General features: G+C 40.9%; 2 protein-coding genes across 4 annotated transcripts in view; both read right to left on the bottom strand.

Moving 5' to 3' along the window:
- Positions 1-12,973, bottom strand: part of LOC308488397 (Golgi apparatus membrane protein TVP23 homolog B) — a 21,310-nt gene extending 8,337 nt beyond the window's left edge. Inside the window, exons 1-4 of one of the 3 annotated variants that reach the window (XM_081028063.1) lie at positions 12,741-12,973; positions 7,597-7,679; positions 5,374-5,518; positions 119-208 (exon numbers count right to left, since the gene is read on the bottom strand). In XM_081028063.1, coding sequence (XP_080884189.1) covers positions 119-208; positions 5,374-5,518; positions 7,597-7,679; positions 12,741-12,752 — 330 coding nt within the window. In that variant the 5' untranslated portion in view covers positions 12,753-12,973. Of the gene's footprint in view, positions 1-118; positions 209-5,373; positions 5,519-7,596; positions 7,680-12,191 lie in introns of all 3 variants that reach the window. The other 2 variants (XM_081028064.1, XM_081028065.1) reach the window with 2 other exon arrangements.
- A 2,731-nt stretch (positions 12,974-15,704) lies between these two features.
- FBXW10B (F-box and WD repeat domain containing 10B) overlaps positions 15,705-17,585 on the bottom strand; it is a gene marked incomplete at both ends in the record, with an annotated part of 38,848 nt that continues 36,967 nt past the window's right edge. The window contains one exon of the mRNA XM_081028053.1: positions 15,705-16,531. Within this exon, the coding sequence (XP_080884179.1) occupies positions 15,705-16,531 (827 nt within the window). The remainder of the gene's footprint in view (positions 16,532-17,585) is intronic.

Here is a 17,585-nt window from a genome sequence, read left to right as displayed (position 1 = left end):
GACTTGGAGTAGCACTTTTAATCTTGAATACTTCATCCTTAAATAGTCAAATGTAATCTACACATAATTTTATTGAAGACACTCAAAAAAGGGGGGGCGGAGGTTAGAGGCAGTTTACCTTCCTGGATTCAAACACCCAATGGCTGTTTCCATCTTCATCAATATGATTCCACCAACGTAGGCCAACCATTAGTCTACCGGTGACATTCTGGTAAAGATTAATACACACACACACATTTTAAAAACATTATTTAAAGATCTACCATAAGGTCACATCTTACTGTAACATTTCACAAACAGAACAGCATCAGCTTAATGTCCATAATATTCAGTTAAAGACCTATTACGTACTAGGTTTGGACAAAAGATCAAACCAAATGGCAATGGCAGGACCAGCAGAGGTGGAGGTGACAGGGTAAGCATATCCATAAACATTACCCTTTTCTTTTCCCTCATGAACTCTTGCCCTTTCTCCAGTTCCCTAATGTGTTCCTAACCCCTTGCTATTTAGCTACTGTGATCTATTTTTCCTATCTATATCCTGACTGTAGCTACATATATTTTACAACTGTGTATCTCTAAAGATGGTTGTTATGGACTGAATGTTTGTATCTCTCCCAAAATTTATATGTTGAAATTCTACCCCCCACCATATGCTATTAGGAGAGAGGTTCTTTGGGAGGTAATCAGGGTTAGATAAGGTCATGAGACTGAAGCACTCACAAATGGGATCAGTGCCCTTATAAGAGGCAAGAGAGAGCTTTCTACCTCTCTCTGCTTCCACCACGGGAGGATACAAGGAGGGTTCGGTAGTCTGGAACCTGGAAGAGGGTCCTCACCAGAAGCCAACCACGATGGAACCCTGATCTTACATTTCCAGCCTCCAGAACTTGGGAAATAAATTCCTATAGTTTATAAGCCACCAGCCTATGGTATTGTTATAGCAGCCCAAATGTCTAAGACAATGGTTACAGGTACTGGACTTAGTACCTCAAATGTACCAAGCTCTGTTTTCTCATTAACATAACAAATTACTTTGATAGCTGTCCTAATGTTTATTTACTCAACAAGTATTTATCGAGCACCTACTATGTGCTCGTGATAAAATGGTGATAGCAGATACATTCCCTGTTCTCATGGAGCTTCAAGTGTTGTGGGGAAGAGAGGCAGCCAACCAATGTGTATGTGTACCATTAGCAACCGTGATAAGTACTGAGGGGGAAGTGTGGGACATCTTAAAATATGATCTAGTCAGGAATCAGAAAATGTCTCCCTGAGGAATCAACATAAGGAATGAAATTTAAAGGGTAAGTGGGAATTGATAATGCAGGTATTTTTAATTAGTGGTGTCCACTAATAAATTCAGTGGTTCTGTGAACTTGGGTACGGACAATCATTTCTCTATTTTCACTAACTTCTGGCTAAATATCTTTAAATTATGAATGTAGACAACCACAGTAGAAATAACAGTACCTGTGATACTGTCCCAATAAAAACCACAGATATTTTTCATAATTATACTTGTTGCAGATATCACAAAATACTGTTTATGCTCATCAATGCTTTCAAATGAGACCTGCTGCTAGACCTTGCTATTTAATGCATTAACGAAGTACATGTCGCTAAACCAGAAATTTGTCTTTTTCACGTCTTCATCATATTTTAATATGTGACTTCCTTTGTAATCTTACATATTTTCTTTTATGGATTTAAAAACATTACTCCCAGCTTCATGAGACTGTGAAAGGAGTCCATGGCAAAAAAAGGAATCCTTGTGTTAAGGTTATGTGCAAATGAAAACATTCCAGGTAGAAAAGCAGGCATGGAAGCCCTAAGGAATAAAGTGAAATCTATAGCTTTATGGGACTTGGTGATTAACTGGATATGGGGTAAGAAGAAAGCAACTCATGTATTTTTGGTTTGCTCAAGTAAAAAATAGGCCCTGGAAAGGAAACACTGACGGAAGAGCAGCATTCTGGGGCCGGAAGATGATAAGGATATTTTACACATGTTGAATGTGAGAAGTCTTCAAGACAGCCCAGTGAAAATGTCAAGAAGACAAATGGATAGGTCTGGAGCTATAGGACAAACCTGGACTGGAGATAAAGATCTGGGAATCAGCCTGGCTTAACGATAAGCAACTGAAACCAGAAGCACAGACTGCACTGCTTAGAAAAGGAATACAGAAGAAAAGGAAGAACTTTCAAGACCAAAATTCATTTTGTAGAAATGCTAACACTTTAAAGGCTACGTAAAAAAAAAAGAGCTGGCAAAGACCGAGACGAGCCAGAGGTCTATTTTACTGGCATTTTTTTAAATAACAGCTCTTAGAATATTTCAAACACCTCCATTTCCCAATTCTTTACTTTCTGCTTTTATCTATATTAATTTATTTTCATAATTTCTCTCAAGCTTACTGTTTGTTTTTGAAACTTCCAGACCTCTAATAATAAAAGCCTTTAGTCTATTATTTGTCCTCTGAATTCAGCTTTAGACACTTTCCAAAAGTTTGTGTGTAGATGATCAGTGGCATTAGGTATAAATAATCCCATAAGTACAGTTTTTGTTTTGTTTTTAAGCCAAGATATTTAGCAGGTTGGCTTGCTAAATATTCCAATTTTGACAACCATTTTATATTAATTTCTAATTTTGTTGCACTGGACTAGAAAATGTAGCTGCTTTGAGCAATTTATTTCAGTTTTCTTTGTAGTGATATTTAATCAATTTTTGTTAAATGTTGCACAGGAACTTAACAAGAAGGTATTAAATTAACCCTAGACAACAAAGTTCCAAATATAGCTACTAAAAGTGACCCTGTTATTCCATTCAGATCCTTTAGACCTTAATTTATTTTGTGTTGCTTTGATCTGTCAAAGATCACACAGTAGCTTGTTAACTCCTATCATAATACTGTTCCCTCTTATCTTCTCCTAGCGTCTAACAGTTTTTCACCACACATAGTTTGATGTAATGTCATTCTGTGAACGAGCCTTACTGTGTGTGATTCATAAGATGACCTTTTTTGTTTCATTGAGTACTGTGTTACTCTCATTTCTATTTTGTCTAATAACGATATTATAATGCCAAGTTTCTTTTTGTGTGACTTGGTCTGATGCTATCTTTGCCTTTTTGTACTTTTTTTTAATGTCGTAATTTTAGTTAGAACTTTTTGGCTGGACTTTTGATTTTTGACCCAATCTTACAATTCTTATCTTTAAAGAGATTTTAATCAAATTACATTTACTGCTATAACCAATTTGCTACTACTTCTATCTCCTTGTACTATGCCCTGTGATATTTATGCTTCCTTGACATGTGCCTTGTTTCCTTCTCTTACTATATGAACTATGTTTTAGTTCCTCCTATCTTCTCCAATGTGGTGGAACACACACACAACTTATTTTAAATTTTACTAACGATTACCATTAAAGTTTTAAAACCATTATTTAACCTTTTTTTACTCTACTTGTCAGAGTAAGGATAAAACAAAAGCCCCATTTTTCAATTTTTAAAAATAATTTTCTCTTTTTATTTATCTCTTATTTTTTTTAATAATTGTATCTCTTCTCTTGATAACTCAGCTTCATGAGACTGTGAAAGAAGTCCATGGCACAAAAAGGAATCCCTGTGTTAAGGTTATGTGCAAATGAAAACATTCCAGGTAGAAAAAAATAAGCATGGAAGTCCTAAGAAAAAAAGTAAAATCTATGGATTTATGGGACTTGGTGATTAACTGGATATGGGGTAGGAAGAAAGTAACTCATGTATTTTTGTTTTGCTCAAGTGAAAAAAATAGGCCCTGGAAATGAAACACTGATGGAAGAGCAGCATTGAGATCTATAATAATTATGTCACATCTCCGTTCTAACTGGGTTCGGATCACTGCCTACCCCCTTTCCCAAGTTCATTTAATAATATCCCCATCTTGACTTTAAGGGTGACATTTTTTAAGCTGTTGTTAAAAAAAAAAAAAAAAAAAAAAAAAAAAACAGTTTATCAGAAGACATACTTTTTGGCCACATTTTTCAAAACCCTAAAACCAGAAGGATTTCATTATTTAATTATAAGAGTTTAGAAACTACCAAGAAGACCGAAGGCCGTGTTCTATCTGGCTAAACAGAAATTATATTAACAACGAAAAGAAAACATTCCTCAAAACAAAACTGTGATCAGGATATGGTAAGCACTTTAGAGCATAAAGCAACAGAAGAAATTCAAAGAAAAACAAGCCAAAGACTACAAAATAAAAGCCTAAAGATAACAGACCTTTGTATTCTTCACTCTCAGCATTTTGTGACCTATGAAAACTGGCTACCACCAAGCCAACCACTTCTGTTATCTGTAAGAATCAAAGATCTAAAAATGGCTAGGTTGGTGGGTGTGAAAAGACTTGTAACATCTTAACTGTTCTTTTAATCAATATATGTGCCTCTGAAATTCCAAAATTAGCTTTTGCTTTTTTTGGGGGGGGGAGGGGCCTTTGACTTTTTCCCATCATTGTGTTATACTATGAAAATTTGAAACACTCAGAAGAGTCAAGTTTTAGAGTGAACATCCATATACCTACCACCTAGAGACTACAGTTAACATTTTAACAGTTACTTCATCACATGTCCACCTATCTATGTACCTATCTATCTCTATCTCTATCTATCTATCTATTCATCCCTCTACTCATCGTCTTTGAGTTTGCAAACATTTCTTACCCTCATTTCTATCCCCTAAAAAAGGGTTTCTCAACTTCAGCACTATGACATTTTGGGCTAGATTATTCTTTGTTGTGGGGGCTGTCCTATCTGTGCATCTTCAGATGTTTAGCAACATCCCTGGCCTCTACCCACTACATGCCAATAGCATACTTTCCCCGCCCCAGTTATGATAACCAAAATTGTCTTCAGACATTGAGAAACGTTTCCTAGGGGGCAAAACTGGCCCTGGTTGAGAAATACTGCCCTAGAACTCACATAGGAGCCTTGCAAGTGGTGGGTACTCCTTAACTATCTGTGAACAAACTATCTTGGGGTCTTATCTAGAAACACAAACCACAGCTGAAGATGATGCTGAAGCACCTCCACTAATCCAACCAGTGGTATGGATTGGAAGCAGTATGTAGGGACTGTAGCTGCTAGTCACATTTTATTTGTTTAATTTTAAAGCTGAAGTAGGCTGACATAAGGCACACACAAGTGAGTAGTATAATAACCAACATGTGATCTGATATACCTGGCACTTTAGCCCAGATGAGGCCTAAGGTAACAGAAAGATATATTAGCGCCAATCCAAAATGCTAAGTGTCATTTTGTTTATTGTTTAATATATCATTCAATCTCATCATATTAAATATGATTTCAAAATATAAACAATCAAACCTACCTTGACAGCCCAAAAGTCACATGACAACAACAAGATAATTGTCACCATACAGGCAATAAAGCTGCTGCTGAAAAATTCACAGAGAAGGTAGACAATAATTGCACTGACTCGAAAGAATAAATGGAAAAATGATGCCACTGGGTGTCTGAAAACCAAAACATAACAAGAAATGCAATTATATTTTACACAGGTACTGTGGATATAGATGAAAAATGCTTCAGCCATAGCAAAATCATGCAGTTTGGTCAAAGCAAAAGACATGAGGAGTAAGAAGCAAACCGCCTACCTCTCTTTTTTCGTAAGTGCCATTATTTGACTGGGCCCTACTGTCACAGCACACACACTATGTAAACATGATTTTAACACCTCATTGAATATACTTTCACAAAATATGAAGTGTGATCAAACAATATTATGAATGTTTAAATAAAAAAAAATTATTACAGTAAAAGACACATTTGCCATCAATCCCCCTCAAAATACCCATCGCTTCGCATACACTTATCCCATCATTCTTGCCACTTTCTAAAGCAATTCTGGAAGTCCTCTTTCACGAGAGTAGTTAGTTGCGCCGTCATGGCTGCCTTGAAGTCTTGAATCGATTCAAAACATTTACCTTTCATAGTCATTTTGACTTTGAGGAAAAGCCAGAAGTTGCACGGTGCCAGATTCAGGGAATAAGGTGGATGAGGACACACTGTAATGTTTTTATTTGATAGAAACTGCCATACCAGAGCAATGTGTGACACAGAACACTGTCATAATGGAGGATGATTTACCGCACACTTTAAAACACACTTTAGCTCACACCTGACTGACTACACCAAACAAGTTGAAACCTGTCACACACTGTTACTAAGGTTCAACGTGCCGCTTCCTGTATTGAAGACCCCTGCCTTTCCGTTGGATGGCACTCGGCAGCAGCATTCACCACATTTTGTGATCACAACAAAAGGCTCCATGTCACACATCACTTCTGGTACAGCAATTTCTGTCAAATAAAAACATTATGGTGTGTCCTCATCCACCGTATTCACTGGATCTGGCACAGCAAGACTTCTGGCTCTTCCCCAAAGTCAAAATGATCAGGAAAGGAAAACGTTTTGAAACGATTCAGAACATTGAGGCAGCCATGACAGCGCAATTAAAGACACTCACGTAAGAGGACTTCCAGAACTGCTTCAGAAAGTGGCAAAAACGATGGGATAAGTATGTTAGAAGCTAGGGGGAGTATTTTGAGAGGGATTAATGTCTATGTGTCTTTTACTGTAATAAATTTTATTTAAACATTCACCGCATTTTTTGATCATACCTCATAAATAACAGGAAACTTTACCAAGCTTGAAGAAATAAGGAAACCACAGTCTTAGGATTGAATCCTATTTTCATACATCTAAAAATCATTAAAAAATAATTTCTAGGCCCTGAGAAGTCACTTTAGGCATTATGACAAAGTACTCATCAATGTTGTTATTTAAGAGTTTTATTGAGATGTAATCCATATACCATACAATTCACCTATTTAAAGCATATAATTCAATGGTTTGGGGTATATTCACATAATTGTGCAACCATCACCACAATCAATTTTAGAACTTTTTCATTACCCCCAAAGGAAACCCTGTACCCTTTGATAATCACTCCGTATTTACCCCAACCCCATTAACGTACTTTTTGTCTCTATAAATTTGCCTATTCTGAACATTTCGCATAAATGAAATTGTACAGTATGTGGCCATTTGTGACTGGCGTCTCTCAGTATGTTTTCAAGGTTTAGGTAGAATTTGATTTCATTAAGTGAATTTCTTTAGAGAGAACTAATTTGGAATAGAAATATGTTTGGCTTGATATTTTCATGTTAGTTTATACAAAAAGATGCAATTCTGAAATTTGCATAATAAATCAAAATATAATGTATCTACAGAAACTATCTACAAAGAAATGGTAAATTCTTATAAACAGTAGCTAGAATTAACACACCAGTTTTCACATAATTGGATTTGCAGATTTGAAAAGTAAAGTGTCGAGTAAAAAATTCCATATGCCAGTTATTTCCAAAGAAAATATGAAATGTCATCACCTGTCTCAGACTAAAGGTCACACTAGTGATACACAATATTCACAAGTACATCATGACCACTCTGCTTGAATCCCATCAGCCGGCACCAATCTATGGACAGAACAGAACTGGACTAACACAACTGTTAAAATTTATCCTCATACCTGATTTTGGATTTTTTTGGTCTATTAGCTGTTTCTTCTTCCGTATCAAACAGTGCAACATCTTCAGTGTCATCATTACTGTCCTAATAGGAAAATTAAATATCCATGAAGCAAAATGACATTCAGTGTGCATGCTACTACATGCAAGGCAGCACGCTACCAAAATGGAAGACAAGATTAAGACATGGTCACAGCTATCTGGAATTCATAACCCATGAAAAGGGCGTACGCAGTTCCGTCACTACACCCCCGATCACCTGGCAAAACCCACACATGGTAATCCAAGTCCCTGCTGTCTCCATCCCTTCCCAAGCCGCTGAGAAAAACCACCGTGGGAGAAAAGCACCAGGGTGCAAATGACGTTAAGTCACAGAGAACGCTGAGGCTACCAGAGATGACCCAAATGTTTTTGGCTCCTTCACAGAATCACCTGACTGCATTCTTGTCTCCCTGATCCCTTCTCACAATTCTTTCTCTTTTTATCCAAAGCAAAACCAACTATTTGTGCTCGGAATCACTTCTTTTCCTGCCTCTTTGGGGACTTCTTCCATCAATTTTCCCTTGATTTACACTTTCTTGTATCTTCAAAGCTTTCTATTGGATCTTTCTAATCAGCATATAAACTTCTTCAGGTGTCCTTTATAGTACGGAAAAGATTTTTTAAAAACCCTGATCTTGAATCTCCCCTTCTATCTTCTACTTTTCTTCTTATAGCGAACCTTCCTTCCATAACTTTAGGCTTCTAAGAATGGTTCACACCTCAACTCACTGCAATTCTCCTTCAGCTCAACCACAGTGAATCTGCTCTTTATACCCTCACTAGTGCCAGCCACTCACCAGCCTCCCTGCTTTCATCTCTAGTCTCACCCCAACTCTACTCCAGCCTCTTGTATCCACTGAGTAATCCTCCTCACATGGATATCCTGCCATGTCACTCCCCCGCCCAGGGTTTCCTTTGGTGCCCCTACATGTACAGGGTAAAACCTAACTCCTTCACACACAGCATGGGAGATCTCATGATGAGATGCCCCCTACTTTCCTTCTGACACTTCCTCCCACTGAATATTACAGCAGTACTGTTACTACATGTTCTGAAAACACTATGCTCTCTCCCCGCCATCTGCCTTTCATGTTGTCTCTCACCAAAAGGTTCTTCCCTTCCCTGTCCCTGACATAGTTCACCATCAGGCAAACACCAAATCATCTTTCAAATTTCAGCTCAAATACTGACATAGCTGAGAAACTTTCCTGGAAATCCCCAGGCATACCATTTCCTGTTCCCACAGCACTTGAACAACTCTCCATTTGAACAATTATCTCAGGATATTCTTCCTGCAAGTCTACCCTACTCCATCCAGACTCCGAGCTACTGGAGGGCAAGGTCCATCATTACACTGTAATAAATCCTAGTGTCAAGCAGAGTGCCAGGCCAGGCGATAAAGCATTTGTTGAAGGCAAGAGTGAACACAAAGGAGGCAGTCACCTGTAATACGTGTCAGACTGTGATCAGTGCCAGGAAAAATGTAAGTGCAAATAGGTAAGGAAAAGGCTGTGGAGAAGCTTCCTGAAGGAAAGCATTCACTTCCATTTTCCAAGGCTGGGCCTTGACAGAGCAAGTAGACCTCCTGCTCACTCTAGTCCGTTAACTAGAGGAACAGAAGTGAGAACACACAATGTATAAACAGCCAAGGAGCCCACTGAGTAAGTGAAGCATAAAAGTGGAGTAGAAACGAAAGCTAAAACGTAAAATGGATTCAGATCCGAGACCAGTGCTTCTCAACCTTTACTGCAGGCTGAAATTACCTACAGTGCTATTTAAAAAAACAAAACAAAACAAAAAAACCTGATACCTGGGTCCCACCCTGAGGTTCAGATGTAATTGGTCTGGGGTGAGATCTCGGCTTCTGGATTTTTTAAAGCTCTCTAGATGACAATAATGTGCAGCGAAGAACTGAGATCTACTGCATGATGCTCTGGAATGAAAACCTGAGGCCTTCTTCCCAATACTCCAATCTCCATCCAGCAGCCAAGGTGACCTTTTCACATTAGATCATATCATTCCCCTACTTAAAACCCACAGCACTTTGGCTGAAAAAGACTCCTTATCATGACATACCACAGTCGGGCCCCTGCCCACCTTGTCTCAGTGCATCCCCCTCCATTAACTGTGTTAGGCCCAATAATGGTTCCTCTCACTCCACCAAAGACCAGGTTCTAATCCCTGGATCTTGTGAATATGTAAATTTACTTGGCAAGAAGAATTTTGCAGAAGTGATTAAATTAAGGATCTTGAGATGGGAAAATTATCCTGGATTATCCAGGTGGCCCCAATGATGTAATCACAATGGTCCTTGTAAGAACATGGGAGGTCAGAGAAGGTGATGAGACAATGAAAGTAGAGATCGGAGAGAGAGAGAAATATAAAGACATTACGCAGCTGGCCTTGAAGATGGAGTTAGGAACTATGAGCCAAGGAATGCAGACAGCCCCTAGAAGCTGGAAAAGGCAAGGACACTGGCTCTCCCCTTGAGCCTCCAGAAGAAACATAGCCTAGCCAACACCTTAATTTTAGCCCCTGAAGACTCATTTTGGACTTCTGATCACCAGAACTTTCAGATAATAAATTTGTATTAAGCAACTAAATGTATGATAATTTGCTGCAGCAGCAATAGGAAACCTATACAGTAACTAAGCCCCTGCCAGGAACTGAAAAGGAGGCTAAACTCCTTTTCAGTTCTTTAAACATGCCAAATTTGTGCCCACTTGTGGTTCATTCTATCTAGAACACTTTTCTCTTGCCCTGCTTCTTCTCACTTATTTAATAAATACTAAGTGTCCACTATGTGCCAGGTACTGTCTTAAGTGGTACAGCCAGAAACAGGAAAAAGGACAAATAGCTCTGCCCTCTGGAATTGCATTTACTGAGATGGGGAAGACTGTGGGCAAAACAGATTTCAGGGTGAAATCAGGAATTTGGTTTTGGACATAAAGTTCAAGCTGCTAGTATTAAGAACTTTAAAAAAAATTTTTGAGTAAGACGGGGAACCACTAGAGTATTCTGAGCATAGGACTAACACGTTCTGACTCATGTTAAAAGGAAAATTCTGGCTACTGCATTAATCTGTAAAGAACAGGTAAGGGGGGAAGGGAGAAAGATAAAGTCACAAAGGTGGTCAGGAGACTAACCCAGTAATGAAGACAAGTAGTAATGGTTTTGGTCTAAGGTGGATGCAGTGGAGGGAGTGAAAAATAGCCAGATTCCAAACACATTTTAAGGTACACCTGACAGGAATTACTGATAGATTAAATGTGGGAGTAAGAGAAAAGGAGTCAAAGAAGATTGCAAAGTTCTTGTCCTTAGCAGCTAAAAGGATGAAGATGCCAAAGGCAGATGCTGGGCACCCCAATATTTGCAGGTCAGAAAGTCAAGAAGGAATAAGCAATGGGGGGTGCTAAGAAGTACGAGCAGACCCAGGAGAGGGTGGTACCCTGGAAGCCAAGTGAGGAAAGTGTTTCCAGGACGAGGATCCGAAAAGTGACCACTGTATTTTTAGCAGGTCATCACCAGTGATCTCAATAAGAGCAGTCTCGGTATGGCAGGGGAAGGAGGGAGAAGGTCTGAGTAAAAGGGATAGAAGAGAGAAGAGCAGAATTAAGACACAAGTGTAGATAAATCTCTTATGAAACAAAGAATGGAGTGATAGCTCCATATAGAGTTGAGCTTTTATTTAAGATAGGAGCAAGTAAAGCATGTTTATATGCTGTGGTTAACCACACTTTTAAAAAAGAAAAAAAAAATGATCCAAGAGAGAAGGGAGAATTGCTGGACCAATAATTCCTTCCAGCAGGCAAGAAGGGATGGAAACCAGTGCACAAGAAGAGGGCACAGCCTGAGAATGGAGCACAGACAGTTCAATTATAATAAAAGGGAGGCTCTGTGGGAATTAGGGCAAAGATGCAGCTGGCAAGGGGTGTGATAATTCTCTTCTGATGACTTCCACTTTCTCAGTGAAACAAGCTGAGAGAAGGTAAGGAAGGAATGTTGGCAGTTTGAAGACAGGGAAGTTTTAGTAGTGGCCTAGGAGGATGGGAGAATGAGACAACAATGGCAACGTAGTGATGACTGCCTGGCAGTAGGAAGGGCTTACTTGAGGTTCATGGTCCCAGACTTCAAGGGGGAACTTAAAGTAGGATTTAAAGTAGGGTCGTGTGCTTTTTCCCAGCGTCCTTCGCGCTGGGTGCAAGTTCAGAAAGCCTAATTTAACCATCACTGGGTTTTGTTCACTCAAGTCACCTCCACTTTTCTGACCATATTAACAGATACGTACTATTACATCCTCTTATCTCTGTTATCATCATCTGAAAATCTTTAGTTCTGTAACTTATGACGTCTCCCCACCGCAACTCCTCGACAAGTTCCCGTCCCCCAGCATCCGCCAATTCACCAGGCAATTCAGGGCAAGGAACATGCGCTGGTGACAGCCCTCTCCCAGGGCCACAGTAACCCCTCGATAAGAAACAGGTACCTATGATAATTTAAGTGAAGGTGCACTAGACACAGTAATTTTAATAGAAAGAGATTAAATTATGCTTACTAATCTCTAGTTGTAACTCTGTGGACTGTAATTAACTGTACGGGCACAGATGCCGTCTTCGACACCAACCAACCACTCACCACCACCACTTCAATGCTAGTTTGGGGACGGAAACGTGAGCACGAAGCCCCGGCGGCGTCTCCCGTTACGACAGGATGGCCGCGCCCCCCAGGGGTCAGGCGTCTCCCCTCACACTCGCCTGTCCACGAACAGTTTAGGAGACCACCGCAACTTCGCACCACAGCGTTTGTGCAGCCGGGCTCCGGAGCCACAGCGTCCCGCGTCTGCTGACGACGCGCTTCTCCACACCCGGAAGCTGTTCACCCGCAGCGCAGTCGGGGTCACCCCCACCCGAGGATTCAGAGCCCAGCGGCGCCCCCGGACAACGGTCCAGGGCCACCGTCTCCTATCCCTTCCCTCTCCCCTCTCCTCGTCGGACACGGGCAGCGAGCCGGGGCGCACACACCACGGCCCCGGGACGCTCGACTCTCTCCCCGCCCATCCTCCAAGCCGAACCCCCCACCCTCACCACGCACCACAGCCCCTTACCTGCTGCAACATGGCGGCCCTGCGCCAGCCCCACTTCCGGGAACCACGTCAGCGCGGCAGCCGCCGGGCGGGGACTGGACCTGACGCGGCCTGGTCACCAAAAGCCAGAAAGAGCCAAAGTACGAGCCCCAGCTCGTCCACTTCCACCTCCAGGCGCCTTGCGGGAAGAGCAGTGCGGGAGAGTGTGCCAGAGGGGCGAGATCCCGGACACAGCGAGACAGTGGGCGGGGCGACGGCGGGGCGGGACGGCCAGGGGGCCCGGCGAGGGCGTGGTCTGGGTACCCGGAGGGCGGACAGGCGGAGCGAGGAAGTGGGCGGGGCGACCAGGGGGCGGAGCTGGATGCAAGGACTGGGGCGGGGACTGGTCCAAGCAGGAGCGAAATACCCGCTGGGAAAGGAGCCCAGTTCTGCAATTGGCTTTAGGGTGCAATCTTTGTGGCTTGTCACGTGGAGATATTGTTGCTACCTAAGAGGTATCGTTCCCACCAGCATCCATGTCCTGAAGGCGGGGTTGGGGGAGGGCTTTATTATTCTGTGGTGCATTTTGTTTGTCTTACAGTATGTTTTCCTGTATAGTGTTATATTTGTACCTTAAATTTTAGAAGCAATTGGAAAAAATTAACGTGCTCCTGCGAAGGGGTAAAGTTATTAAGAAGAGCAAACCAGGAGCACTCGAGTAAACAAAAGAGGGTTTAATTATGGGAGGAAAACAGACACCTCGAAACAGTAAGGAACAGAGAAGGTGAGAAGAACGTGGGCCCTGGAGTTTGAGCTTCTGGGTTTGAGCCCTGGCTCCTCCACTTACCTGTTATCTAACTAACCTTTGTGTAAGTCTTTCCTCAGTTGTAAAATGGGGATGATAATAGTATCATACGTGGTAAGTACCTAGTAAATAGGAGATGGTATTCTTATTATTATTTATTACTTATTATTACTACACCAATGGTGTGATCTTGCCCATATGAAGGACCTGAAATTCAGGGTCATCTTAGAAACTGGTTATAACAGCATCCTATCTGCACGGCCTAGTCAAACTGCTATGGAAGGCTCACAGAATAATGTGTATTGGCACATTTCCTTAATTGAGGGAATTCTATTTAAATCACTATTTTTACATACTATTTGCCAGTACTACTTTTAACCTAATCTAATAACTTTTTTTAAATCTCAGAGAAAGCTTGGCAAACAATTACATTCCTGCACTTGGAAGTGAAAAGCGGAGGCTGTGAAGAAGTAGCCTTTGCATCTAGACTACATGTTTTGGTAGCCCATCCAGTGTGGGTGGTGGGGGGTTTTGTGGGGTTGGGTTTTTGTTGGTTTTGTTTTGCATCCGATTTGAATTCACTACCATCTATATAGGAAACTCTCAATTTAGTTTACTTCCTGTGTAGGAAACAAAAAGTCAGTTTTTCCTTACTTTGTTTCTTTCTTATGTGTCTTTACTACTCACATAAAACACTTCACTTCTGGTCACCAAATGTGTGGAGGTTTTTCTCCATACCAAGCAATTCTCTGTGACAGCAACACCAGCTTAGTGTCCTACAATTTAATTCTGACACTATCCACCTGGAGATAGCATCAGATCACACAGGTTAAGGGCTCAGTTCTACAAGACACACACACACACACACACACACACACACACACACACACACACAGGTGCGAGTCACAAGATCAGGTTATCTATCACCTGTGTTTCTGATCAACCAGCTATAGATTGGAGGTCCCAGCCTTCCCCCTCCTCCAGTTCATTTAATTTGCTAGAGCAGTTTACAGAACTGAGGGAAACACATTTACCAGATTACTGAAGGCTATGATAAAGGATACAAATAAAGAGGCAGATAAAGAGATACATTGGGTGAGGTCTGGGAGGGTCCTGAGCACAGGAGTTTCTGTCCCCAGAGTTGGGGTGTATCACCCTCACAGTATGTGGATGTGTTCACCAAGCTGGAAGCTCTTGGAACCCCCTTTTACGGGGATTTTTATGGAGCTTCCTCATGCAGGTATGATCGATCATTAACTCCATTTCCAGCCGCTTTCCTCTCTAACGAAGTGGGGAGTTGGGCTGAAAATTCCAAGCTTCTAATCATGGCATGGTCCTTCTAGTGACCAGCCCCCACCCAGGAGCCACCCAGAGTCACCTCATTAGAACAAGGGATACTCCTAGTGCTGTCATCACTCAGTAATTTATAAGGGTTTCAGGAGCCCTGTGCCAGGTTCCAGGGACAGAAGCCAATATATCCTATTTTCTCATAGCATCCAAGGCCATGCTGAGCCACTTTCCCCTTTGCACAGGCCTTGAGCTCTCCAGTGCGCCATATCCCTCATGGTGAGCTGCACTCTTCTAAATGACCTGCCTGGACCCTAACACCATCTACAGAAGGTTTAAGCAGAAACCTCACCACACTCAGGGTAAGTGGTCCCCTTTGTAGAAAGGGTAAAAATGTTTAATTCTCTTCCACAGGAGTTAGCCCTGATAAGGAAATGAACTCATAGTGTTCTCAAATGCAATAGGTCAACCCCATTGAGGGCTTCTCCTTTTAGTTTCTTAACTGAACTCACTGAGCTTCATCAGGCTTCCAAGCAAAAATACCAATGCATTGTTCTGATACAAAGCCATCAGTTCATTTGCTGTAAAAATGATATCACTAAATTGGTAGTGATGAGTGGTATTTAATTTCCAATAATCACTTCTCCATCTCCCATCACTCATCAATGAAGTTGGGCTTCCAAAAGTCTCATTGAATGGTTTTCAGTGGGAATACAAATGCCAATCTCTCCCAGACTCCCTCTGTTTTCTTACTTTGATAATATCAGTTCTTTGGCTTATAGGAAAATAATTAAGAATCCCTACATTCATTGCCAGGGAACAGTAAAAATAAATAAATAAAAATAAAAAGCCAAACACCAACATCCACATGGTTTTCTGTTTATTGTAAGACATTGTAATTTGCCAAGGCTGGATCAGATAAATATGTTTGGACCAAGTTCAGGGGCTGCTGTTTTCCCTTGTTTCATGAAATTATCTATAGACAGGCCTTTGATCTTCCTGATCCACGCAGCTTTGCTGGCTTTTTCTGGATTGACCACTCCCAGAGACATTCTGGCCTGATATTCTTTCATCTTGGCTTGGCCATACTCTTTCTCCTCCTTCACAGTCAACAGCATGAACTCAGTGTTCAATCTAAAAGGATTGAGAGCCTTGTAGAAGCGAGGCTGTTCTTTCTTGACAGACTGGGTTGTCACGCTCACTGGTGGAGCCAGCATGCGGTTCGGTTTAATGACGTGCATGCTGGTTAAGGGGCTGAATTTACGCACTGTCCCATCAATTGAACTGGTAGGTGGGTCTTTACCCATGAAGCTGCCAGGGAACCTGGAGCGGATAATCATAGGCTGGGGTATGGTGGACTGGACCCGAGAACTTTGCAAAGAGTTCTTCAAGTTGGGCTGCAGTTTCTGGATTTCAAGGGGAATATTGATTTTTTTCACATCTATGGGAGGGTTGCTGACTCTCAACTGATCAACTGCACGTTGGACTGCTGCTTTTCCTTTGAAGCTCAGGACCTTCCTTGGGTGTGAAATTGAAGGTGCCCAGACATCAGTGACTTGGGTCTGGGGCCTACGGGGATAGGCAAACTCCCCTGAATTATGGGCTTGCTGCAAAGCATTAACGGTAAGGAGAAACTGGTCTGGCGACATAGGGATTTGCCAGGACTTTTTCTTTGAGTAGTAACTGGTCAAGTCTCCAAGAGTTTCCAGTTGTCCTTGTTTTTGTACTTTTGCCATATCATCTGGTTTTTCAAAAAAGAAAGAACGAAATCAACAAATCAGTGTTCCATGAAAAACATTAAGTACTTACGCATGAAAATTAAATCTATCTGCTATGCAAACTGAGGTCTTTGTTGCTCAATGGATGTGCCATCATGTGGGCAAAAAGCATCTGTGATACCAGAAATTATGACATATTCAACAGTTTTTAACAAATATGCTAATACTTGTGTACAATGTATATTAACCTATAAATATGCATATTTTAGAGGGAACATATGTAATCCCAGTGTTCCACACATTTTTTAAAACATACCTCATTTATGATTCCCACACAATAGGCCTTATAAATTTATAGTAATATACCTCTATTTTTAAACAAAAATTGTATCCCAAAATTTGATCCGCACCTTATTAATCAAATTTGACTCGAGATGATCTTTGGACATTTCCCAAAATCAAAACTCTCTTCAAAAAGAAAATATGTCACCCCTGGGACATGCAAAGTATCACAGCATGAGCCAAAGGCAGTTCCTGAACAGCAGTTCTCAAAATGTTCTGAACAACAGCAGCGGGTCCAAAAGTTGCTGACAAGGACCAGAGAGTCATTCTGTCATATTGCATTATGGTCAAGACCTCCACGGTGCCTAAGACCTCAAGTTAACAAGGATGTCTTCACAGATGAGCAAATGTATTACGTAAACATTGCTTTCATTTGGGCCTTTCCATTTTTACAATACCTCACAGATACACTAAAAGCATTATTCTCATTTTACAAAAGGAATAACTGAGTCATGAAAAGTAGGAATCATTTGTCTAGTCTGACTTAGCAAGTAAAGATCTGTACCCCAAACTATACCAGTCTATAAAATGCAACCATGTGTTAAGCATACAATTTTCTTTGACCAAATAGTTTTATCCCAAGATGTTTGTGTATGGACATACTAGGATGAAATGAAACTTCAAATTTCTCTCCAACTTTTACTTTGTTAATTAAATATTTTATTAAAACATAAAACTAAATGAAATGAAGATGTCAAAATCTTCCCCACTCTCAATCCCTGAATAAACCATTCT

This window comes from Rhinolophus hipposideros (genome assembly GCF_964194185.1).
Source record: "Rhinolophus hipposideros genome assembly, chromosome: 20".
Lineage (NCBI taxonomy): Eukaryota > Metazoa > Chordata > Mammalia > Chiroptera > Rhinolophidae > Rhinolophus > Rhinolophus hipposideros.
The sequence above is the reverse complement of the archived record's forward strand: the minus strand, read 5'-3'. Positions and strand labels throughout refer to the sequence as shown.